Source organism: Crocuta crocuta, unplaced genomic scaffold, assembly GCF_008692635.1.
Source record: "Crocuta crocuta isolate KB4526 unplaced genomic scaffold, BGI_CrCroc_1.0 scaffold562, whole genome shotgun sequence".
NCBI lineage: Eukaryota > Metazoa > Chordata > Mammalia > Carnivora > Hyaenidae > Crocuta > Crocuta crocuta.
This window is the reverse complement of record NW_027531012.1, coordinates 848801-876412: the sequence shown is the minus strand read 5'-3', so window position 1 is coordinate 876412 and position 27612 is coordinate 848801. Positions and strand designations below refer to the sequence as shown.

General features: G+C 34.6%; 1 protein-coding gene and 1 pseudogene across 1 annotated transcript; one reads left to right on the top strand and one right to left on the bottom strand.

The window, feature by feature from the left end:
• Positions 1–1913: 1913 nt before the first annotated feature.
• ZUP1 (zinc finger containing ubiquitin peptidase 1) lies at positions 1914–27322 on the bottom strand. Its single transcript, XM_077770855.1, has 10 exons — positions 27086–27322; positions 25042–25617; positions 16677–16787; positions 14986–15107; positions 12971–13139; positions 11283–11471; positions 10511–10676; positions 6829–6980; positions 5505–5725; positions 1914–2150 (listed from the first exon to the last, which is right to left on the bottom strand). The coding sequence occupies exons 2-10, from the start codon at positions 25601–25603 to the stop codon at positions 2103–2105; spliced, it is 1740 nt and encodes a 579-aa protein (XP_077626981.1). The 5' UTR covers positions 25604–25617; positions 27086–27322; the 3' UTR covers positions 1914–2102.
• Positions 17393–18063, top strand: LOC144237185 (eukaryotic peptide chain release factor subunit 1 pseudogene; annotated as a pseudogene).
• Positions 27323–27612: the final 290 nt, after the last annotated feature.

The following is a 27612-nucleotide window of genomic DNA, read 5'->3' as shown; positions in this document are numbered from 1 at the left end:
GCATGCAAATGTTGCATATGTATGTATGTGTAGGGGGAGGTGCTTTTTCTTTTGCTGGGGAGAAGACTTACATCACCTGCCCAAAAACTGGGAACACTGAAAATTTTAACACTTTTTACTTCTTAAAAAAATTCTCAGTCTGACTCCTTTATCCTAAAAAAATGGTTTTATATGATTAGGGGAAAATAATTTGCACAGTGATGGCTAGCTGGGATATCCAAAGACTTCAGATTAGTGTTTTTATAGCACTACTTCTCTAAAACTACTTATTATTTCCATTCCTAAAAAAAGTATTTTTAAGTCCTCTTTGTGTCAGATACTCTTGAGATTACTTTTAAAAACTGGACGTTGCTCCCGAAATCTTTGAGCTCCATTCAAGGAGGGAAGTATAAAAAGAGAAATAGAAAATCAAAATAGATTTCAACTTAACAGGTATTAGGATATAAATTATCACAGGATACCATAGAAGAGCGCTTCTTAAATCCTGTAAAGTACCAATTTAAGAATTAAAATTCTAATACAATGTCATTGTTTTTTAAAATAAAGTATCACAACAATTCTAATTTCTGTAATTATCTTGTCACAGACTAGCGGTTCACAAAACACTGATCTATGCTTAAAGAAACAAACAAACAAACAAACAAACAAAAAAAAAAAACCCCACTGCTATCAAACACTTGGAAGGTGCATTTAACCCAGATTTGGGCCATGCAGAAAGTTCTCCAAGAGGTGGAGAACTAAAGGGAGAAGGGTCCTAGGCAGCATGAACTTTTTTTTTTTGGCAAAGGACTCTAGGCTGGAAGGAATGGAACTTTAAGAGTGGTGAGAGACGAGTCTGGAGGTAAGCAGGGCCCAGGTTGTCGGGAACCAGGAACAATGAAGAGGATTCAACTAGGAAGTGACAAAATCACATCCATACTTTAGAACATTTGGCTTACATGTGGAAGACTGACTAATAAAAGATCAAGACAGGGAGACCAATTAGGAGACCAGATAAGAAGAAATGCTGGCATGAAACAGGATGAAAAGTAGAAGCCTGGTTACCAGTCTGAAGGACAGAGTATTAGAATGGATGATTTCCAGAATTTTCCAATTGGCAATATTATTCATTCTTGGGAGTACAGCTTTCACTATTTGATGGAGTAGCTAATATGTATAAAACTTCATTCAAGTGTGTTTTTTTTTCATGGTGTTGCTTTTGGTTGTTGTTGTATAAGCTTCCTGCCAATCAGATGTACCCTCTCTAGAAACTAAAGTTTGAGCAGAGACATTCTACCTGGGTTCCTAGCTTGATTGTTCTGCTGTAAATCTAGCCTCTAGAACTGCCTTTGTTCCAGCAGTTTCTTAGTTACCTGTGTATTCTCTGAGCTCTTAACAATCTTTCAGTGAATTCCCTTCTGCTCAAATTGGCTGCAATAGGATTCCTGCTTGTAACTTTACTTGATACATCCAACATAAATCTGAAAGTTTCTTTCCTCCAGGACACATGAAACACAAGATTCCAATTCACAGCTGTATGGGTAAGAGTATAAACATTCAACAAAAGCAAATCCCTCTGTTAAATAATAAGGTTATTTCTAAGTGATGAGCAGGGGATTTCATTATATATGTTTTACAAGAGAAGAAAGCCAGATGCTTTAATGGAAAGAGCTTGAGCTTGGAAATGAGAAAGCCTGGGTTCACACCCTGGATTACAATCATTTTTTTGGGCAAATTACTAATCTTACAGAGATTCAGCTTCTTCACAGGACTAACAGAATTTATCTCACAGAACTATTTTGAAGATTAAACTAATTAATACATGGAACACACTAAGAATACGTAACACCACTAAGGACTCAATAAATATTACATATGACTATCATACAAAACCAGTTTCTAAAACATGGATAAGAGAGGAAATATAGAACTCATACTGCAAAGAAAATAGTTTATTGAAATAATTACTAAACAATGAGGTACTCGAGGTATGATTTAGACATTTTAGAAATTAAATTCCAAGTTGAGTATTTAGAGAATTCAGATTCATAAGTTGTATTAGGGAGTATAATATCTCAATTTGGAAATAAGGTAAAATTCCATAATCACTGACATGCTTAATTTCAAGGGATCTTCTCGGCTGTAAAGACTTGAGAAGCTTGTCTCCTGGCCTTGAAAAGAAATATAAAAAATTGTTAATTTTAAGCAATAAGTTTAGAATATATATCAATCATATATTATATATATTATGTTATATATATTATATATATTATTAATATATGTTAATCATCTAACAAAAAAATAAAATCTGGAAATTTTTTCAAGAAAATGAAAATTCCTTAAGAAAACATACAACTTCAAACTTAGGTGATTAGGAATAAATATTTTTAAAGCCAAGCCAAAAAAAGAAATTAAACAAAAATACCAGATGAAGACAAAACAGAAAGTAATGGAAAATGTCACTGTTTTAAGGAATAATGAGTCAAAAGTAAAAATGCTGGCTCACAGAAAGGGACATGTATCAACAGATAAAGAAAATATCTCTTTCATTATAGCCTTAAAATATCATTTTAAAAAACTTTTAAACGTGTTCCATTTTCAGAACTTGAGTTACAAACCAAGGATAATTTACTCAGCTAATTTAAAGTTAAATCAGTTAAGAGTGCAAGGATTACACAATGGACAACAGAAAACAAAGAATCCAGTAATGTAATTTAATTACAATGTATCAAAATATGAAAAGAATTGAGTAACATGGCATTTAGATAGATTTGTATGCATTACTGAACTGCATTTCAATGAGTTATTTTCTAACTTAAATGCTTTCACCTAAACAAGTACACCAACATCTACAGTAGTGTGGAATTATTAGATACTCAAAATATGGCAGAAATGTATTAAGGTAATTATAAGACAGCTTCCAAGATTTAAAAAATTTTTTTGAAACCTGATTCCTCTCCTTGAATAAGAGCGGCATGATTATTACATAGTAATATTATAATAATATATGTAATATAATATTACAATATTATATTTAAATAATATATGTAATGTAACTTTTACAATATTATAATCAATTAAACTCTATGAAGAACAAAACATAAAATTCAGATACAAATGTGTACACTTTGGGATATGTTAAAATGCTAAATTTGTTCTAAAATTTCTACAATTAAAATAAGAGTTACCACTTAGGAGGTAACATTTTAAAGGACACTTAAAAAGACATTTTAAAGTGAGCTCTAAAAAAACAAAAACAAAAACAAACCATGAAATAAAAGTAAAGTCATTAATGTGCCCTTATTTAAAGCTCCACATTTCTATCTGGTGATATCCAGATCAATCAGTACATCAGTATTTGCTGAATTCCTAAAAGGTCTAAAAGCACTATTAAAAATAACAGAATAACTGTAAGACAGTGATTTAAAAAAAAAAGGAAGAAACAAAAACATAGGGTTGAAACAATACACAAAAACAATGTAAACTGATTTTTTTATTTTTCAAAAATACTATCCTATGTTTTCAATAATAAACGTGAATTGTTCACACATAAGCTTAATTAGCAAACATGAAATGAGACTTTGTATCCTCAGAGAAGAAGCAATATAGGGCAGGACTCTGGATGTAACCTCTCTTGCTACTTAGCAGCTGTATGGCTTTAGAAATATAATGACTTTTCTGAATGTAAACATCCTCATTTATAAAATGGGAATAATAGTGACTACTCTATAGAGCAGTTGTATAGATATTAGTTAATACATGTATAAAGTGCTTATGATGGTGCCTGGTGTAAAAGTAAGCATTATAAAGTGTTACTTTTATTAAAATTAAGATTATAATCATATTATCATTTCTTCTCTATCTGGCACTATTGCACAATAGTCAGCCAAGTTCTAATTCTTTTGGTTAAAGACACAGCTACTCACCATGACTCAAAAAAAAAAAAAAAAAAAAGGAACAGTAGCAAATACATTTTTTAGTATTCTAATATTACTACTGTCTCAGTTTTCAAACCAGAGACTTAATAGCTACAGCTAACTAAAGTGTTCAGCCAGGTTCCATGATAATATTTAACATCACCTATGCTCTCAAAAGTTACCTGTATATTGATTAACAAGCATTTTGGGACTTTGTAATGATTAAAATTAATCAAAACAAACTCTTAAGTACAGAGAACAAACAGATGGTTACCAGAGGGGAGGTCGGTGGGATACATGATGGGGATTAAGAGTACACTCATCCTGATGGGCACTGAGTAATGTATAGAATGTTTTATCACTTTATTGTACACCTGAACCTAATAGAACACTGTATGTTAACTATCCTGGAATTAAGATAAAAATAAAGTTTTTAAAAAGTCGAAAATAATTAAGTAAATAAATAAAATTAATCTCTAACTTTATGCAGCCAAGTTAATGATAGGGTGAAAAAAATGAATGCAATTTTGGCATTTAAGTCACTGCAAAGAAACCTTTAAGATATCATGATTAAACTGAAGACCTCTTAAAACAATCTTAGCCTTTATATCCCAAGTTGTGAGGCTGAAAAGATTGCTCTAGTTCTCTCTCTCATTTCAAGCAATTTCAGTCCTTCCTCCCATAATCCTGTTACTCTTCATAAATGCTCCTCTCTAGTCCTCTCTTTTCTCCTCAAAGGGAAACAAATCCATGTGGAGTACTCTACAGGAACATCTTTTTTTCTTTTAAGATTCTGGGAACTGTCTATTTTCTAGACCTGATATGCCACAACATAGCTTCAGGTTATACCAAGTAGAGGAGGGTTTTTAATCCCTAGAAATTCTTCTAAAATGTACCATTCGTCACTTAACTGTAAGGGATAAAGAGGCAACTGTTCTGAAGTTAAATTCTAGAACTGTGTATATCCAGTAAGCCCAAGTGCGTGAAACAGAGCCTGAAGAATCACAAGAATCACATTTAATAAATAATAATTATAAGACCAATGTGCATTAGGTCTCCTTGGAGTAAATTAGGTTTTCTTAGACCGTGTATATTGCCATTTTCATTACTTACCCAACATTAACAATTAACTTATATATTATACTGTTAAATATTTTTATGAAGCTCTGAGTAAAGTATTTGAAAGTCATTAGGCAGGGCACCTGGGTGGATCAGTCAGTTAAGCATCTGACTTTGGCTCAGGTCATGATCTTACAGTTTGTGAATTTGAGTCCCACATTGGGTGAGCACGAGCCCCGCTTCAGGGTGAGTCCCGTTTCTCTCTCTCTCTACACCTCTTTGCCCATCGTGGGATTCTCTCTCTCTCTCTGTCCCTCACTCACTTGCATCCTCTCTCTCTCTCAAAAAAAAAAAAAAAAAAAAAAGGATATTAGGTAGCATTTGAAATTTAAAGATGTCCCCTCCAGAAATTAAATGATACAAAACCAATATGTCTTTGCCAACTTAGTAATGCAGAATGAGATACAAAGGGATAACACTGATTTTAACTAAAAATTTTACATTCCCGTAAGTTTAACATGTTCAAGTTTCACATGTGGAGATACTTACAACTTTCTCCTCTGAAGAAAGAACACCCTCTACTGCCACTATCTGGTATTGCTTATGTTTCAAATTTCCTACAAATTTCCGAAGTTGCTTGAGATTACTAGCCTCCATGTCTTGCTTTAACAGTTTCTGCATTTCTCGAGAAGGACATCCAGGATCAAATATTAGTAAACATAATGTTCGGTTTTTTCTTTCTTCAATTCCAACAACTGTTCGACTATGACCTACCAAAAAATAAAATAACAGCTATAGATATATATGTGTGTATGTGTGTGTGATAACTATTTCTGTATGTATAGACATAAGTCAGTACATATACACACAGTATATTATATGCTCTCTGTATATAGTGTGTGCACACGTGTGTTTTGAATATAAATACTGCCAGTCCCTCTGACATATAGGTTTTTGAGCTCTCTCACCTTGAAGACAAAATAGTTTTAGTTCTATTTCCTAACCTTCAGTTTTCTTTAGTTCAACTTTTGTTTTCTAAAGGCTTCATTACAAAAAATTTTCTTTCTACTGTGTCTATGTCTGTGTCAATTGTGGCACAAGGCCATATACTTTAGTTTTTCTTTCCTAATTGCTTGATTCTTCTTATTCAAATTATCTCAGATGAAAGCATTTCAAAATGACCTATCATAGAACAAAACCTCTCATAATTCCAAAAGGTTAACAAAAATAAACTTATACTAGAATTTCGATGGGGAAGGTTCGATCTTTATAGCTTTTATTCCTAAATGATGAAATCCTCAACATTTACTTTTCCTATTTCTGTTGATTCAAATCATCCATTCAACGAAATTTATCAAGTATCCATGTGCTAGGCACTATTCTAGGCAGTTAGCTTTACAGAAGCAAACAGAACAACATTCTGGCCTTGGTTGAGTTTAAATTCTAAAATGAGGAAATACCCTATAAACAAGGTAAGCAGGTAAGCATATATTGTGTCAGATAAAAAAAAAAATAAAGCAGGGGAGAAACACAGAAAATGCCAGTGGTGAGAATTTGAGATAAGATGGAATTTTAAATACAAGGTGATCAGGGAAGGCCTCACTGAAGTGAAACAGGTGAAGACCTAAAAAAGTAAGGGATGAACAAGAAAGGAAGAGTGAAACAGGCAGCCCTGAATATGCCAGGGGGATAGCACCCTTGGTTACCTAGGAAGGTACTTTAATGACAATGTAGCTCTGAAAGTCAGACTAAGGTCACAATACTCCCCTCTTCCCCATCTGAATCTTAACCTGTCCTAAAGCAAGAGCCAACTAGTTGTCCTATAAAGGTACTGTCTTATAAGTTACACTTATTATCTATGAGCTATACCAACCTTGATGCTGAAGATAGATAGGTGGTTTAGATGTGCACATTACTTTTGGACTCCCTTCTCTCTCTGAAGAATAATAGTTCAATATCCATTCAAATAAACGAGGATGTGTACCCAAAGGGCCAGTTGACTTATGAAAATCAACAATGTGGCACCTATAAAAAAATGACAAAATGGATTATTTGGAGAATATTTTTAAAAGATTTTCATCAATGGAGTTATCAAATGCAAAAAAGTTTTAATTCAGCTGACAAAAACTGAGGACTGATGGATGTGGAGGGGAGGGGGGGGATGGGCATGGAGGAGGGCACTTGTGGGCACTGGGTGTTATGTGGAAACTAATTTGACAATAAACTATTTGTAAAAAAAAAAAAAGTTTTAATTCAGAACTAATCTGATCTCAGCATTTTCCTAAGAAGAAAATAAATATAAATTTTATTGTCATTTTATGAATAATTTAAGGAACTTCAAAATAAGGCTGATGACTGATCTAAAAGTAACAAACCTTTTCTAACATATAAATTTCCATGAATAGTAAAATAAGGACCATATTTGGTTTTTAAAAGTCATCTTCATATAACCTGACACACAACTTTCTTTCTAAAGTCCCAAAACCTGATGATCAATTAGAAGCTGACTTCTAATTTTAATTCCGTGGTAGCCATTTACATCCATCAAAAAGATCCTGAACATTTTTCCTGCTGGCTCTCACAAATTCCAATAATGGACAAGAAAAGAATACCTGCAAAGATCTTAGAGAAACCCTGTATGTGCTCCCATCTGTACACCCACCCATCCCCTATTTAACCAGAAGCACTGATGACACTTCTCAGCAACTATTTTTAAAAGGGCAGGTATAACCAAAAGCAATTACAAGCTTTACTGTCATTTTAAAGTACAGCACGGATATCCTGTCCTTGTTTCTCACTATAAAATTTCTGAATACACCAAAACGGTAATGGTTGCTATCTTTAGCCTCAGCAAGTTTAGTGTTGATAACTTAACAACTGATTACTACTGAGTTTCAAATGTGAAATGAACTTCTGGATACTGTTAAAAAATAGGTTTTGGGTTAGAAAACTGACTGCATGTTTAGATTCAGAATTTGAACAGTACCCTATAGAATATAATCCATAAACAGCAAAAGGAAGACATTTAAACAAGCAGTAAACAAATTCAAAGAGAATTGAAAAGGCTTTACTCAAAGATGAAAACTATTTTAGGCACCAAGAAAAAAGTTGGAAATATCAGGTATTTTAGACAGAAATTCTCCTTTCCTTAAACATGATTTAAAAACAGTACGTGACATAATATATATAACCTTAAAGTGTGAACAGATTGACAAGAAGAAAAAGAGAAAAATAAATAAATTTAGAGGATTAAAACAGTCCTTTTGATTTTAATAATTCAAGAAAGGCATTATACAGTTTTCCTATTTAAAAGTAAAGAAATAGTTTTACTGCTTAATCTAATCAATTAATATGGTAGAAATGATGTAAAACAAGTATAAAAGAAAACACAGAACCATGAAGCTTAATGGCAGACTTTCCATTAAAGATGATCACAAGCATCTATCTCTGTTCCCTCTTGAAAGCCCAACAACAAAATACTGAAAGAGTAAATGATTCAAACACCCAAAGACAAAGAGAATGGAGACAAAATTGCCCTACATTTTTGGAAAATGAAAAGCAGAAAAAGAAACATAAAAGTGAATGCAAAGAAACAGACAATTGTCTTAAAATCCCAGAGAGTCTAGAAGCTTAGAGGCACTAGGTATTGGGGACAGTAATGCGGCTATAAATGTAAAATGAATTGAAAGTTTGTATAAAGAAGGCACATAGCTCCTTAACCACCCCCTCCATCAATGTAGGAGCTCAAGGCAGGAGAGTGAGAACTCTTCTTCTCTGAATGGCCACTGAGAAGAGATCTCTTCCTATATTGAAATTTGAGAGTTCCACAACCCAACAGCAAGCTTCTACCTAATAGTCTATAAATGAAGTCTGCTTATCTGCAAGCTCCATGCAATCCTACAGGATCTTTTTAGTGCCTCATTCCTCACTCTAGGAATGGACAACTAAGGATTTATAAAAGTTAGAAGAAAGACCTCAAAATGCAAATGGCTAAATTAGTCATGTAAACAAATTAATACAGGAGAAAGTACAAAGTGCAAGGACTAGAAAGAAACAAAATGTTGGAAAAAAATTTTTTGCAACATAAGACTATGATGCTCTGAAATTACCCCTAAAATTAAAAACATGATTGCTAAGATACAAATTTCAATAGAATAGTTGGGAGATAAAGTTGATAAATCTAGACAGTAAGACAAAAACAAAGATGAAAAAATGAGACATGACCAATAAACTTAAAATTGAAGTTCACTGGCCATGGAGGGATCATAATTATCAAACAACAGTCAACTTCTGAGCTCTTAGTACATGCCAATGACAGTTCTAAGGACTTTATGACCTCATTTAATATTACTACAACTCTATGAGGCAGTTACTTTTACACGTTCTTTTTATCAATGGTGGCACAAGGCTATAGACAAACTAAGTAATGTAGCTAATAAGCAGGAAAGCTAGAATCAATTGCAGGCAGTCAGACTCCAAAGACCAAGCTCTAAACCACTACACTGAGATCTTACAACTCACAACTCCAGATTCAGAAGGAAAAACAAATGCCCAATATAAGGAATCGAAGCCTCACATTCACAGTGAAATTTCAGTAATAGCAGGACTAAGAAATGATGCAAAAAAACTTCTAGAGAAAATAAATAGGTTATACACAAAAGAAATGAAAATCAGACGACATCTTACCTTCTCAAAAGTAATACTGATTGCTAGAAGTCACCAGAGTAAAAACTTAATTTGATCTGAAAATAACTTTGAATTTAGAAGAATATAGCCACCAAAATTATCATTTAAGTAATAAGGACTAGGTATCTTTTCTTAGGAAGCTAATGAAAGATGTGTTTAAGCAGAAGAGTAATCCAAAAACAGACAGACATGGAATCCAGAAAAAAAAAAATCCAGACTCCACCTCAAGAAAATAATGAAGAAATGCTAGATGACTGTAGCTTTGAAGAGGATCTAGGAGGCAAATAATCCAGACTAGAGCAAAGACAATAGAGAGCTTCAAGGAGGAGGTGTTCAGGAATAGGAAAGCCTCAGATTATGTAAATGGACTGTTTAGAAAAGCTTGAGACAGTGATGCAGTCAAGTAGTAAAAGGGAAAAGAAAAGGCAATCCTTAATTCAAGTAAATTTTTTAAAAGCTTTTCAGGAAAGGAAATAAAATTGGCAATGAATAATATTAATACCGTCATGATGTAAACTCTGACTTTAATAAAAAGTGAAATTTAACCAAATTTCAAAAATTGAGGGTGAACACAGGTAGGAAATGTGAGGGAAATGCAGCAGACAACATCTAAAACTGATAAAACAGAACAAAACAAAACAGCCCTGAGAGCATATTATTTAGAAACAGTAGAACAGCTGCCTCTGAGAAACAGGACTTGAGAACAGAAAGAAACATGAGATAGGGATTGAACTGCTGGTTTTCAGTATAAGTGTCTCAGTGCCACTTAAATTTTATTTTTTAACGGTCTCTTTGATAAACAAAAAAAAACAACAAAGAAAACCTCCCAGATATGACAATGACCTTAACTTGGACTTTCAGGTACATACTTTACCCTTAGGGAGGTCAGAAGTGTATACACTTCACATGCTCCGATCCAGGCCTTTGTTCCCTGTAACCTGTTATTAAGTTGAGAGGCACCCTGAGGATCAAAACCTTCCTTCCACGCATCTTCAATCATAGACTGGATTTTTGGAATGCAAGGAATTGACATACCTAAAATTATACAAGCAAATACGTTACGTGACAGTTACCAAAGTACTGAAATTATCATTTAGCAGTACACCATATACTCCAAAGGACCTACAACACAGCTTTTAAGACAATCATTCTTGGCATTTTCTATTGTAACATTTTTTCTTTCTTCAACACAAATTCAGGTTTTTAATGTAAACATCCACTAAAATACTTCCTCATTGAAGCTATTAATTATGCACACTATTTATTAACTCATTCCATATTATATATGTAGTTGATCCTTGAACAACACACGGGTTGGGGCACTGCACAGTCAAAAATCTGCATAAAGGTTTTGCTGGTCAAAAACTTCACTACGAAGAGCCTACTGGTGACTGGAAGCCTTATGAATAAACATACACCTAACAGTCAATTAACACATATTTTATATGTTATACATATTACATACAGTATTCTTACAATAAAATTAAGCTAGAGAAAAGGAAATCATAAGAAAATACATTTACAATACTGCATTGTAAAAAATCCTGTATAAATGCACCTATGAAGTTCAAACTCATTTTCAAAGGTCAACTGTATGTTATCCTATCAGCTGACAAGTTCAGAGTATTGCATTTCACCTACCTTTCAAGCAATCATCATAAGCATCATTTCGCAGTAATGATGAAAGTAGCATTTGGAAATTTCTGTAACCACAACCCCAACCTCTGTCACCAAAAGATGAATGAAAGTGATCCACGTCTGTAGAAAGCCACACACGCCTCACCTCTGTGGCAGCATTCTGATAGTATCTATAAAGTGCTTCAATAATTCCTGAAGCACATAGAAAAGAGATTTAGAAGATTTAGATGTATAAGCTAACTTTTTCTATGGCTGTCTCATATATTTCTAGTATCAGTCTCTTCCTCAAGGGTCCCATCTAAATCCTGTCAATTCCATTTTCTTTATCTGTTTACTGTTATAACCTTAGTTCATGTCTTTCTTGTTACTACTATACAAGTTTCCTAACACTAGCATACTACTAACTACATTGAACTGAATGTACCTACCAGGTACCTTTCATTTCTGTACCTACCAGGCCTACCACATAAAAGTAACTATTGAAAGAATGGTATTATTGTCTATTATTATACATACTATTGGACATTACTCCCTCTGAAGCTCAGTCCTAATCAATTTGCTCCCAATTTAAAAACTTCAATAACTTCCTATTACCTACAGAATGGTTATAATCCATGGTATACGAAGCCCCACAGCAAGCTATCTTCTAACTTATCTTGTTTCAATCCATTCTTCTTGACATAACTTTGGCTGTGGCCTAACTGAACACATTAAACATTTTGCCCATGGAATTTCCATTCAATTATAATATTTGATAAGCACCTTCTATATGCCAAGCACTATGCTAAGTGAAAAAATTACTATATATATATATATATATATGAATGACAATATTCCTTGAAATCTCATGGACTCGGACTATTATAGTAAGTGCTACAATATGGATAAACAAGGCGTTAGGACAGGGTATCTGACTGTGTCCCTTCCCTCCTGCAATCCTGTAATAGTAAAATACCCTAGAGGGCATTTTGAAACCCTACCAATACTCCAAGGATCAAATGCTCATGTCTTTATAGACTGCTTTCCTCATTCCAAACCCAAACAAAAAGGTCCTCTTTCTCTGAACCCTCACCACATTTATCTTCTGTGCCTCCTAGGGACTAGCCATATTCTGTCATGGCAGAACACTGTAGTTCTTTGTGTATATTGTATTTACTCTACAGATTCTGTGAAGCTTATGGGCAGGAAGGTCTTGATTGGGTAGCCCATACTTTCTCATACAGTATGTGGCACCAAAAAGGCAATCACTGAATTCTTTTCACTTGAATGAGGGTATCCTATGGGGAAATGGGTTTTGTCCTTAGCAAGATAAGAATCAATAAATCAAAACAATTAAATGAACCAAGTGTTGTAGTTGTGCCTAGCATACAAAAGATAGAAATATATATAATGGTTTCCAAGAAACTTTAAAAGACTTACAATCAAGAAAAAGAACAATTAAAATGCTATATAATTGATTACTAAATATTGCAGCATGGAACAGATACTTATATGTAAATTATTTTTAAGTGAATTATTTGTCATAAAAATAGAAGTTTAAAAAAGACACATTTAAAATAATTATTTGAACAGTTTCACCTAAAAGTATATAAACTGCCTTATAAAAATTAAGCAAAATTCAAATATTTCTTATTATTACTTTACTGATGTATGAAATAGTAAAATAATGGCTTTGATGTTTAAGTACTCACCAGAAGTTTTTGTTTTTCCATCATCAATGCCAATAGCTAGTGATTCCATCATATCAGCTTTTCTTCTATGAAATTCAGATGGATGCATTCTTCCCCTATTGACTTCTATCTCCATATTATGTAGTTGCTGTTGTTTGTATCCTCCAGAATTATCTAAACCATATTGTCTCTATCAAACATAAAAATGAATGACTTAATTTTTATGTCTCTTTACCTCAATGAGGATGGAAACTTACTACAATTTGATTTGGGAATGTATTTTGAAACATTCTGGTTCACAGGCTTTTATATAAATCAACTTAATGATTTTTATTAAAGACGAATCACACACATACACACACAAATCCCTGAGTTAATGACAGCCTTTCTCTATAAACCACCACCATAGTGAGAGATTTGCTTTCCTTGTAGTAGGGAAAGTAGAGACTCCTGTCTTCCTACTAAACATACCAAAAAAGGCAGATGAGTCTGAACACAGCACTGATTCATTTAAGAAACCTTGTCAGTACTTGTTATTTGATTCCCAGGCTAGCTTATGAAGGCCTATTTAATCCATACTTCATTCAGGCAATAATTCTACATAGTAAGTGAACTGGTTTTGTTTTTTTTTCCCCCATGCTGGATAATCTCAAATGTCTAACATAGCCTCTGTGGAAAAAATTTTGAAATCTAAATAACTTGAAAAATTACATAACAAACTCCCTTAAATACTGGAAATCTTGTGTATTGATAATGTTAAAAGTTATGTAAGGTAAAGAAAACTTAGGAAAAGCCAACCTTTTTTCCTCCTCTGAATACTGGTGGAAAAATGTTTTGCAAATAAATGAATCACCAAGGAGAAAAGTAGCCTAAATTAGATATTCCAAAGCGAGAATTACACAGTCACATGTGAAGTATCTGAGAAGAAAAACTCAGCAGCCAAGTAGATCTATGAAAATTATGATATGTACAATGCACATTAGTATATTAAAGGTTTGAGAAATCTTGAAGTATACAAACCTGTTTAATTGAATACTTTAAACCTATCCAATCATAAATACTTTTTTATTTATACATAATCCTATCAGCACATGGAAAAAGAACACTGAGAACTCTGAAAACTATTAGCACAGGTAGCATCATAAATAAACTGAGGGGTGAAAAGGAAATAATAAAGAGTATAAAAGTATGTTTGCAAAGTGCCCCTTAATTATAGTTTGGTCTGAAACATTTAGTACAACTTTGCATCATCTTGCCATTTCCTTCTAGCCATAGTCTGCAGCAAATTAGGATTGAAAAATGTAGAAAAATCTATTAAAAATTTAAACTCATTCAGAGTGCCTCGAAGGCTCAGTAGAGCATAAGACTCTTGATCTCAGAGTGAGTTCAAGCCCCAAACTGGGCATGAAGACTACATTAAAAAACAAAAAACACATATATACACACATATATATAGCTGCTGCCAGTTTAGTTCAGCAGACGCCACCACCAACCTAAAATAAAGTCAAATATCATTAAAAATGCATTTTCCATTAAAAATTGCTCTTTTTAAGTGCCTGTAAGCACTCTTTCTCCATTTCTTCAGCTGTCACTTATAGAGTTGTTGCAAAGATTTTCAGATACTATATATGATGTGCTTATCTCAGTACATGACCAGAGTAAGTACTTAAAAGTGGTGCCTGTTATGAATTGTAAAATGTATATGTAAAAAAAGTATTTCAGGGGTGCCTGGGTGGCTCAGTCAGTTAAGCATCCGACTCTTGATTTCGGCTCAGGTCATGATCTCATGCTTCGTGGGATCAAGCCTCGGGTCTGGCTCTGTGCTGACAATGTGAAGCCTACTTGGGATTCTCTCTCCCCCTCTCTCTGCCCCTCCTCTGCTCATGCTTTCTTGCTCTCTCAAAATAAATAAATATTTTTTAAAAAAAGTATTCTGTATATCAACAAGGACAAATTAATAGGCTGCAGTCTGGATAGCATGTTTAAAAAAAATTCCACCAAAGCAAAATATTATCATTGTTATTTAATCTTTGTACCTGCAGCTTCTGAAATTCTCCCATTTCTTGTTGTGATTCTTCAGATCTCCTCTTTCTGTCTTCTTCTTGTTGAAGCTGGTGAGCCAATTCCAGATCTCTAGAACACTGGACTCTATCGATGCCTATTAGATATTTTTAATGTTTAGATGTTTAGAATGTTTAGAATAAAATAACTACTGAATATAAATCTTACTTATTAGGTGTTAATTCATATTTTTAAGACGGAATATATGCTATTATTTTGATATTTATTCAGGACTATGATGTCATGAAAACACTATTCCTAGCAGAACTTGAACAGCTTCCGTAAGGGTAGAACCTCCATTTAAATCCCTACTATTCACTGAGTAGTTAGGCTGTGACAAGTATTTTTCATTAATTATCTCATTTGATCCTCATAAGAACCTTAGGAAGTTAGGTATTATTTAGAAAGGAAACCAGAACTTAAAGTAATACTCTTCATTGGTATTCTTTACTAACACAAATAAGGCAGATTGGCTTTTAAAATAAACTAAGGGGAGAAAAGGAAATAATGAAGAACATAAAATTATGTTTGCAACGTGCGCCTTAATTACAGTCTGGTCTCAAACAAATAGTACAACTTTGCAACATCTTGCCCTGTTTCTTCTCTAGCCAATATCCCAAAGATCCATTAGACAGTGGCTTCTGGCCAGCATCTTGTTTCCCTGACCTCCAATTTGATAGTTTAATTATGTATTTGAATATTCTTTCTTTCCTTTCAAATCTCTCAGCCTCTATTATATCTTCCTATTTGGTTATTTGGCCCCCACTTTCACTGCTGGAGACAAGCAATTTATAACTGATTTTTAGTGTACTTCTGATGCTATCTACAGTGATTCACTCAGGCCATACTTTTCATTATCCACTATAGGCTCACGGAATAATTTATGTACCCATACAAAGCCTATCATAAACAGAATAAGAATTAGTAGGCATACAGCCTCAGAGAGTTATTTTCCCACTGTAGTGAGGAGAGAACTACTGGAATAGAGGGCTGTTCATCTTTGCTCCAGTAATTCTCATTTGGGGATTAGGCTGGGTGAGCAAGGAAATGTTGTCATGAAAATCACTGACTGATATTAAGATCAATAATGGACACTGAAGACCCCTGAAGTGACAGGAGATAGCAATGTAACTTAAACTAAAATCCAATAGGACACAACTGGTTTTTCTCACGGTCTACTTTGTATACAGTCACTTACAAAACTAATAAATGGTAATAAAAAACTAGGCAAATTGGAAATGAACTTGATTTAAGTCATATAGTTCATATATATTTTTTACATTTTATGTGCCATATGACAGCTTCCTAGTTCATCAACATTTGTTGACCAGATGTTAAACTAATTTGGAGCTGCTGACAGGATGGCTCAACTTCATCAAATAGATTTTTTAGATTGTACCATATCTCAATGTTTTCTCAATATTGGTGTTCTGGGGCAAAACTCTGGGGTACACACCGCGAGTTTAGTTGTTGGTCATCCTATACAACCTGTCTGTGCAAAAACTTCTAAAAAGTTGAAGCTACATTAGATTAGAATTCTTTAAAAGGGCAAATTTTTTTTAACAACATACTTTTTTTCCTCTTTATCACTACTCCAAAGATTAGATATATTGTAGGAAGTAGAAATTAAATCATGAGATTCTTATTTTGAAATATTTCAACATACCTTGTCCAAAGCTGCTTTCTTCCAAATGTAAGTCAACATGTTCCTGGAGAATATGGTAATTTGTACAGATGAGCCCACACATAGGACAGTCATACAGTGGCTGATCATGGTCTGTTTTAGAGATATAATTCTGTTGGTTTTATTTTTAAAACTTTTAGATTTTTCACCCTAAGTCAAAGACTGTCCACTGCCCACTAACCTTATTAAGTAAGTCAAAGCTCTTTGCAGTTGGATTTAAAGCTATTTTCTACTTCAAGGGTCAAAATGGAAGACCGAGCATAAGCACACATCTCTTACCACTCTAATAAAAGAAAAAATTAATAATAAACATTCAGATCTGGAGTCAAAGTAATAAAAGTATAAAGGAAAATCAAAATGGTAAGTAGGGGCCAGTCTAGATATGAATTTTAGGGGCTAAATTCTCAGCATCCTCCCTCCAAGCTAAGTGGTGAGATGTGAAGTTAAGCATAAAGCATTCAGCATAAAGCTTGGAATCTCATACTGCCTGCTTGGGAGCAGAAGATCAAAGAACTGCATTTATCAAGCAGCACTGCAAGCGGAGAGCTGCAGCTTGCCCAGGACAGAAGCAGTATCTCTGCAAGGCCAAGACCTGAGATGGGACACAGAGGAGGAACCTAGTGTGAAAGCGCTGAGCTGAGCAATCCATACATATAAGGAAGTGAAATAACAGTATTTAGAAAGTAGCTGAGACGGCTATGCACAAAATGGATTTATTTCCATTTATTTCCACAAAATGGATGTGACTCGTCTCATTTCGGCCGGATCAGCCAATTTTAAAACTGGACTAAATCAATCTGATATGTCTGGTTAGAGGCTGCAATCAAAAGATTTAAAATTAGTTGACATATTCTCTCATGGTGAAAATGAAAAAAAAGCTACTGAATTATCTAGTGATGTTCTTTCCAAGGTAAAATTCATTCAAAAAGAGAAATTAATTGAATACTTGGGTGATATCAGCCAGGACACAGACAAGTACTGTTTTGGAACTGAAGATACACTAAAGGTTCTGGAAGTGGGAGCTGTAAAGATTCTAACAGTTTATGAAAAACTGGATATAATGAGAAATGTTTCTCATTGTCAAGGCACAGAAGGGGAGAAAATTCTCTAACTGCAGAATAAGATGATAAATTTCATTTCACTAACAGGACAGGTACATGAGCCAATTGAGAACATGTCCCTGCCGGAAAGGTTTACTCACAACTATAAAAATTATAGCTACACTGGAAATGTCACAGATAAGTCATTAGAAAGATCCCAGTTTGTGAAAGGATTTGGAATTGGAAGTATCTTGCAATACTGAGCTGATTTCCATGGAATGGAAAACAAAGGACATGATGAATTTTTTAACCCTGATGACTATAGGTAGTTAACATGAGTCCCACAAAATGTGCCTCACCCTGCAGCATCTAACCCATGAAGCATACTCCTGCTGGAATCCAAGCAGATCCCTGCCTTAAAATTGGACCATTTTCAGAACTTAATTCAGGAGCACTGGATACTGAAAAGAAAACCAAAACAAAACCAAACCCAACCCTATAGTTGGCTTTGCCCTGGTGTCAACATTGCAACCTACAACTAAGTTCTTAAATGCTACTTGGGACTAATTTAAAAAGAAGCACAGTTTTTACTTTTACTTGATGATGAAATTGGTTGCTCTTGTATTTTATAAAAAAAAGAATTTAACCTTGATACACATATGCAAACATAATTTAAGTGCTATAAATATTCAAAAGTTAATAAAAGTGACATAAAGAAAAAGAAATGCTAGAGATCACACACTTGGGCTCATTACTAGGCTAGACGTGGCTGAGGAATGAATCTCTGAGTGTGAGGATATAACAAGAGATATTTCCCAAAACGTAAAGAAAAGAAGACCAAAAAAAACCCCCTAAAACAAAAAACCCCCAATACTCCACAATATCCAAAAACTATGGGAGAACTGCAAAAGGTGTAACATACAAAAAATGGCAATACCAGGAGAGAAAGAAAGGAACAAAAGTATTATTTAAAGCAATGATGACTGAGAACATCCCCAAATTAATGTCAGATATCAAACCATAGGTCTTGGAAGCTCAGAAAACACCAAGCATAGTAAATGCCAAAACAACTACATCTAGGCATATCATATTCAAACTTCAGAAAATCAAAGATAAAAAAAAATCCTAAAAGAAGCCAGAGGAGAAAAACACCTTAATTATAGAGGAACAAAGATAAAAATTACATATAATTTCTCAGAAGCCATTCAACTAATAAGAGACAGACATATAATTTCTCAGAAGCCATTCAACTAATAATTTTCCAGGAAAAACAAAACAAAACAAAACCCTACCAACCTAAAATTCTATATCCTTCAAAATAATCCATCAAAAGTGAAAGAAAAATAAAGAATTTCTTAGACAAACAAAAATTGAGGGAAATTATTGCCGGTAGACCTGTCTTGCTAAAAATGTTAAAAGAAGTTTTTCAGAGAGAAGGAAAATGATATTGGTCAGAAACATGGATATCCATACAGGAAGAGCATCAGAAAAGACACAGGTGAAGGTATAATAAGAACTGTGATTTTTCTCATTAATTGATATAAGACATATGTTTATTCAAAATGAAAATAGCAACAACATATTCAATTATGTGTGTACATATATGTGTGCTTACATTTATGTGAAATAAATGACAATAATGACACAAGGGACAGGGGAAAGAATTAGGAATATTTTATTATTATAAGGTCCTTGTACTCATACAGTCATACAGTGTTACTTGAAATTAGACTTAAATTAGTTGTTAATATATACTGCAAAATCTAGGCCAAGCACTAAAAAAAGTAAAAACAAGTATAACTGATATGCTAAGAAAGGAGAGTATTAATTGAGCAAGTGACATCTCTTGCCTATTACCAGAAGTAGAAGTCTAAACACTGCATCTTGACATCAGAATCACCAAGGAAAATAAGCAGTCAAGCACTGGACAGAACACTTAACCCCCAGTAAACATAGAGAAATACATAGAGAAGAGAAAGAGCAAGATCACCTTCAGTATTAGACATTAGTCTGCAATGGCCCATGGGTCCCTTCCAGCAGCCATCACAGGGCAACTGGTCTGGGCACACCTCTCTTGTGCCACAGAATGAAGGACAGAGGACAGATCTAGCAGGTGCCATACGAAACACACGCTTAAGCAAAATAAGATTATATACATACTGTTGCCTGAAACAGGAAAGATATTTCCAAACACAGGCTGTGAGGGCTCTATCTCTTGATAAGAAAGTGTTCTGGGCCCAAGGTTCATTCTTATGTGGCCAAGTAGGGGTAGAAAGATTGCATGCATGAACTGTCTTTCCCAATAGAGATAAAAAAGTAGAAAACAAAAGAAGCAAAGAACAAGGGCAACAAATAGAAAACAGTAAAAAATATAGTAGATATATTAATCCAACTATAGGAATAATCACTTTAAACATCACTGGTCTAAACATACCTATTAAAAGATAGACTGTCAGGGTGGAACAAAGTACAAGACCTACCTATATGTTGTCTATAAAAAATCCACTTTAAATATAAATACACTTATAGATTAAAAGTGAAAGAAAAGAGGAAGATACAGCATGCTGACACTAATCAAAAACAAATACAAACAAACAAAGGAGTAGCTCTATTAATTTCAGAGAGGGCAGATTTCAGAACAAGGAATGTTATCTAGGATAAAGTGGGGCACTACATAATGACAGAGGGTTCAGTACTCCAAGAAGACATAATAATCCTTAATGTGTATGTGCCTAACAACAGAGTGTCAAAATACATGCAAGGGGCACCTGGGTGGCTCAGTTGGTTAAGCGTCAGACTTCAGCTTCGGTCATGATCTCATAGCTCGTGAGTTAGAGACCACGTTGGGCTCTATGTTGACAGCTTGAAGCCTGGAGTCTGCTTTGGATTCTTTGTCTCCCTCTCTCTCTGCACCCTCCTCAACTGGCACTCTGTCTCTGTCTCTCTCAAAAATAAATAAACATTTAAAAAAAAAAAACCATGAGGCAATAATTAATAGAACTGCTATAAGAAACAGATGGATTCACTGTTATACAGTTAGAGAATTTTTAAACACTCCTCTTTTAGAAGTAGATAAATCTAGTAAGGGGGGAATAAGAAGGATATACAGTATCCAAGGTATACAGAAGGATATACCATCAATCAACTGGATATAATCGACATCTCTACATAAGTTCATCCAACAATAGCAGAATACACTTTCTGCTCAAGTTCGTATAAAACATTCACTAAGACCACATTCTAGAACATAAAACATAATCTAGGCCATTACACCTTAAGAAATTTAAAGAATTAAAATCATACAATATCTTCTCTCAGACTAAAATGGAAATAAACAAAAATTAACAGAAAGAGCTGAAAAATCCCCAAATACTTGGAAATTAAACACACACCTAAATAATGTATCAAAGAAATCCTACGGTAAATTTTAAAATTCTGAACTAAATGAAAATTAAAGGGGTGCCTGGGTGGCTCAGTTGGTTAAGTGTCCAACATCAGCTAGATCATGATCTCATGGTTTGTGGGTTCAAGCCCCGCATTGGGCTCTGTGCTGACAGTGCATAGCCTGCTTGGGATTCTCTCTCTCCTTGTCTCTCTGCCCCTCCCCCACTTGTTCTCCCTCTCTCTCTCTAATAAATAAACCTAAAAACAAAGATGTAGTCTTTAAAAAAAAATGAAAATGAAAGTACAACTTAAAATTTGTGCAATGTAGCAAAAGCGCTGCTTAGAAGGAAACTTATAACAATGAATGCATATATCAGAAAAGAAGATAAATCATCTAAGTTTCCACTTTAGGAAACTAGAAAAAGAACAAGTCAAATCCAAGATAAGCAGAAGAAATAATAAAGAAAAAAAATTAGAGCAGAAATCAATGAAAGAGAAAACAGAAAATCAATAGAGAAAACTAATGAAATCAAAAGGCCTCTAGCCCAGCTAAGAAGAAAAAAGAGAACACAAATTGTTAACTCCAGAAATAAAAAAGGGGCATCACTACATGTCCCATGTGCATTCAAAAGAGAATAAAGTCATATTATGAACTATGACATAAATTTGTAAGCTGGATGAAATGGACCAAGACATGATTAGGCCAATTAATACAAAACAAACCAAACCAAACCAAACCAAAACAAAACAACAACAACAAAAACCCTTAGGTAAAAACCTAACAAAAAACCAAGATACACATGAGAAAAAAATACAAAATTCTGATGACAGAAATCAAAGAACAACTAGGTTGAAAGATATTTCTTGTTCATATTAGGAAGACTCAATATTGCCATAATGTCTATTCTTCCCAACTTGATCTATAGATTCAATGCAATTCTAAAAAAATCCAAGAAGTTATTTTATGGATATCAACAAACTGATTCTAAAATGTATATGAATACATTACATATTCACAGACAATATTGAGACAATATTGAGACACAGACAATATTGAGAAAGAATAAAGTTAAACGACTGGCACTACCTGACTTCAAGAGTTACTGTAAAATTACAGAATCAAGACACTGTGGTACTGAAAAAAGAACAAACAGATCAATGGAACAGAGGAGAGAGCCCAGAAATAGACTAATAGCCTAGTCAACTAATCTTTTTTTTTTAATATTTTTATTTATTTCTAGGAGACAGAGAGAGACAGCGTGAGCAGGGGAGGGTCAGAGAGAGAGGGAGATACAGACTCTGAAATAGGCTCCAGGCTCTGAGCTGGCAGTCAGCACAGAGCCCGACGCGGTGCCCGAAGCAAAAGTCGGACGCTTAACTGACTAAGCCACCCAGGCGCCCCACCTAGTCAACTAATCTTTGCCAAAGAAGCAAAAACAAAACTATGGAGCAAAGAAAATCTTTTCAGTAAATGATGCTGCAACATGGAAACATCAAAATGCAAAGAGAAAGAATCTAGATTCAGATCTTACATCCTTCATGAAAATTAACTGGAAAATGGACCACAGACCTAAGCATAAAATGCAAAACCATGAAATTCCTAGAAGATAACATAGCAGAAAACTTAAATGACTTAGGGTATGGCGATGACAACATCAAAGGCATAATGAAGGTATAATATAATTAATAAGGTAGACTTCATTAAAATAAAAAAACTTCTGCTCTGCAAAAGACAATGTCAAAGAGAATAGGAAGTCAAGCCACAGAACGGGAGAAAGTATTTGCAAAAGATACATATAATAAAGATCTGTTGTCCAAAATATACAAAGAACTCTTAAAAATCAGCAATAAGAAAACCAAAAGCCAGATTAAAATGTGGGCCAAAGACGTTCACAGATACTTCACCAAAGAAAATATATGGACGGTAATTAGCATATGAAAAGATATTCATGTTATATTAATAAGTAGCACTTAAAATTAAATTAAGATACCACAACACAAATACCAGAATGGCCATAATCTGGAACTCGGACAATACCAAATGCTGTTGAGAATGTGGAACAACAGGAAAATCTTATTCACAGCTGGTGGGAATGCAAAATGGTGTTGCTACTCTTTCAGAGTTTGGCAGTTTCTTGTTAAAACTAAACACACTATTATTATACAATCCGGTAATCACATTCCTTGGTATTTACATAAATGAATCAAAGATTTCTGTCCATACAGAAACCTGCACACGGATGTTTATAGCAGCTTTATTTTTAACTGCCAAAACCTGCAAATAACCAAGGTGTTCCTCAGCAGGTGAAAGGATAAATATATTGTGGTACATCCAGACAATGCAGTATTATTCATCCCTAAAAGAAAATGAGCTATCCAGCCATGAAAAGACATAGAGAAAACTGAAATGTATATTACTAAGTAAAAGAAACTAATCTGAAAAAGCTATATACTGTATGATTCCAATGACATTCTGAAAAAGGTGAAAATATGGAGACGGTAAAAAGATCAGTGATTGCCAGGAGTTTGGAGTAGGGAAACAATGACTAGGTAATGCACAGAAGACTTTTAGGGAAGTGAAACTACTCTGCATGATAACTAAAATGGTGGGTATTTGTTATTACACATTTATCAAAACTTGTAGAATATATAACACCAAGAGGGAACCTTAATGGAAACTGTGAGTTTTAGGTGATAATGATGGGTCAGTGTAGGTTCACTGATTATAACAAATGTTGTCACCTGATATAGTTACTGATAGTGAAAGAGGATCTAAGTATATGCAGACAGTGAATACATGTACTTTCTACTTACTTTTGCTGTGAAACTGAAACTATTTTAAAAAATAACAATTATTAATTTAAAAAAATGAATCTAGACACTCTCCTTACACCTTTTAAAATATTAACTCAAATGAAACACAGACTTAAATGTAAAATTCAAAACTATAAATCTTCTAGAAGGTAAGATAGGAATGGTGACTTTCAGTTTGGTGATGAGATTTTAGATACAACATCAAAAGCACAATCCATGAAAGAAGAAATCACAATCACTTCATTAAAAGTGAAAAGTTCTGCTCTGGGAAAGACTGTTAAGAGAATGAGAAGACAAGTTCCAGGGTGGGAAAAAAAACTTTGCAAAACACATATCTGATAAAGCAGTTGTATCCAAAATAACTAAATTACTCTTTAAAACTCAACAGTAAGCAAAAAGGATTCTCAATGTATTGTAAGCATCAACAGCAGAGCCTCCAAATACATGAAATAAAACCTGACGGAGCTGAAAGAAAAAATAGACAAATACACAATTATAATTGGGAACCATGACAGCCCACTTTCAAAATCTGGTTGAACTGCTAGACAGGAAATCAGCAAGGATACAGAAGATCTGAATACAAACAAAATGATCTGACAAATTTAGAACACTCAACCCAACAGCGGCAGAATATACTTTTCATTCCTAAGAGTCCATGGAACATGTACCAAGATAGATCATATACAATATCTTGGGAAATAAAACAAGTTTCAACACATTTAAGAGAACCAAAATCATAGAGTTTGTTCTCTGATCATAAAAGAGTCATACTCAGAACCACAGAATATCAGAGTCCAAGACAGCTCTCCAAGGTGTCATTGAGCTAGTGATAAGTAGAAGAATGCCCTTTGGAAAATGGACTGAGTGTATTTCTCCTCAGAAACGTTTTAAAACTACTTTCAATGTGGTTGAAACATTTATTATCTGAATCAAAATTCTTTTCCATAATTGTATTTTTTATATTGCAATAATAGCAAATTAACAATGCTGTAAATATAAACTTGAATTTCAAAACACATTTGCAGTAATCTGATTTACAAATCAACTTTTAGGACACCACATATTAAACCAGGGCTACTGTTACTTATTACATAAAATGAACATCTTACCTTCTGATGGAGTGTCTAAAAGACTGGCATGTTTTGTTTTCACATGATTTTCCATATCTTGACTACAATCTTCTATTCTTCCGCAGAAGGGACACTCTGGAGGGCTGTACATTGTTTCATAAATTGATCCCTTTATTTTGGATAGGTCACACTCTTTCTCCTTACTTTTGAGGAACTTTCTGGATTCAGTTAAGTTCTCTGAATAAAAGGCTTTCTGTTTTAAAGTACCATCATTAGGCAGGCTTTGAGCCGAAATTTTTGGATGATTAGATGCACAAGCTGAATGGACACTAGAACTAACTTCCATTCTACATTGTAAGGTGTTGTCCTTCCTGTTATCTGAAGTTCTATATTGTATTGTATTGATCCTTGCAAAGCTTCTTTCTAGTTCATTCTGTTCGAAATGAGCAGTTTCAATATGAAAACACATTTCATCATAATTCACGCCTGACAACTTGCAAAATGGACATGTAACTTCATTTTCCATGTGAACAATTAGAAGGTGAGCCTTCATGTCTGGTTCTGAGGTTACTGTTTCACCACAAATATCACAAGAAAGCATAGTACATCAGGGAGCTAGAAAAAATATAATTCTATGTTAGGTTTGAAAGCAAGACTGAAGAAAAAGAAAATGCACTTTATAAAATGATTTGGGGGCGCCTGGGTGGCTTAGTCGGTTAAGCGTCCGACTTTTGCTTAGGTCATGATCTCGCGGTTCGTGGGTTCGAGCCCCGCGTCGGGCTCTGTGCTGACTGCCAGCTCAGAGCCTGGAGCCTGTTTCAGTCTGTGACTCCCTCTCTCTCTGACCCTCCCCTGCTCACGCTGTCTCTCTCTCTTAGAAATAAATAAAACATTAAAAAAAATGATTTGGAACAGATTTTTAACCAGTATTTACTTAAAACTGGATTGTTTAGATGAAGACATTTTCAGTGAACTTAACTGTTCCTCAAACATACAAACTTATTTACAAATCTGAACCAAAATTTCACTACTGTATTTCAAGTTTATGGTTTCAATAAGACAAAGGCCGTAATAGTTCAATTAAAATACATAATACTTAAAGTAATTCAAAAAACATGTGGTCTGAGATAGAGGGAAAAAAATGTTAATAAAATTGTCCAAGTAAGATAACTCAGTTAAGAGAAAACTTTAAAAAATCTTATCAACTGATGTATCTAAATACGGAAACAAAGTTGTTAACAACAGGGAGGGGAAGTAAACACATCTTAATCATAGCAGTGAACAGTTAGAAAACTTTAGGTATATCAAATTAATTTAAGTACATTATGATCATTCTATCTGGAGGAAACCCTGGCTCAGATAGGTCACCACAGCCAGAAAATGGTTAGCCAAACCTTTTGAGAGACTGTCCTCTCAACCCAAAGAATAAAATCAGAGTGACCACGGTAGAAAAGGGCACCGATTCCAGGGTCAAGAGAACCGGATGACAATTTCAGGTTTCAAAATTTTAGGTAAGACATCTTATCTCTTTGAGGTTCAGTTTATAAAATGAGTTGTACTAAATCAGCAGTCACTTTAGGGTTTTATAGACTAATAAACTACTGAATGCCAACAAAAGGTGATGTTAGGAAGTTTTAAAAAGCAATGACTGTCACAACCTTCGTTCAGCTAAGGATTATTTAAAAACAATCAGGAAGAGAAAAACAAGGAAACTATTCCCATCATTTAAACAAATTTAGTTTTATAAGAACCCCCTACGTAGTCCTTATTTTTCTTACTTCCTTCAGACAAATGAAAATAGTCTTCGATTTTAGAAGGAAATTCTCCCAAACTACCAGCGGAACGAACGTCTTTTCCCGGGACTGGGACACGGCTAGACACAGAGGGACACCCTTGAACTCTCAAATACTGGTGCCAGGTGCCAGGATGAGTAGGTGATAAGAGAAGCCGTAAGGGCCGAATGCGGCAAGGCCGAGTGTGCCCCAAAAGTCGGCGCCAACGTCCAGGAACCAAAACCAGCCCAGACACTGAGTGGGTTAAAGTTTTGGCCGGGGGAATAAGGGATGGGACCGTTAGTTCCTACCGGCCCGAAGATCCGGCCGCGGCTACACTGTCCTATGTATGCCTGGCTTCAGCCTTTTCGGGTCCGCAACTGACGCCGTTTGGTTCTCGGGCAGAAAAGGGCACGCGCAGCGTCGACTACCTTCACCGGCCTCAAAGACTGAGACGGGCTCTCCCTACATCCAGAAGTTCACAGTTAACCAAGAAAAAAACTGACGACTCCAAAATACTTTCGCTTCCACACGTTCAAAAAAGCTCTTCCTCTGTCCCTAGGAAGGAAAAGGCTCCCAGCATGCTCCGCTCCGTGCCAGTCTGGGTCGCAGTGTTTTCTGGGAGTCGTAGTCATTTTTGTATCCTCTTTCCAGGGTTCGGGCTCTTAGGCACAGGAGGCTCCGAGAACTTTTAGAATGAATTCCTACGACGGGTCCTAGGACATAATACCCCAAGGCCTGACTACCACTGTGTATCGATCAAGGGCTTATAATGTTACTACGTTCCAAAATCCAAACCATGCTCCACAGATGGAGTAAAACTAAGACGAGTTCATTC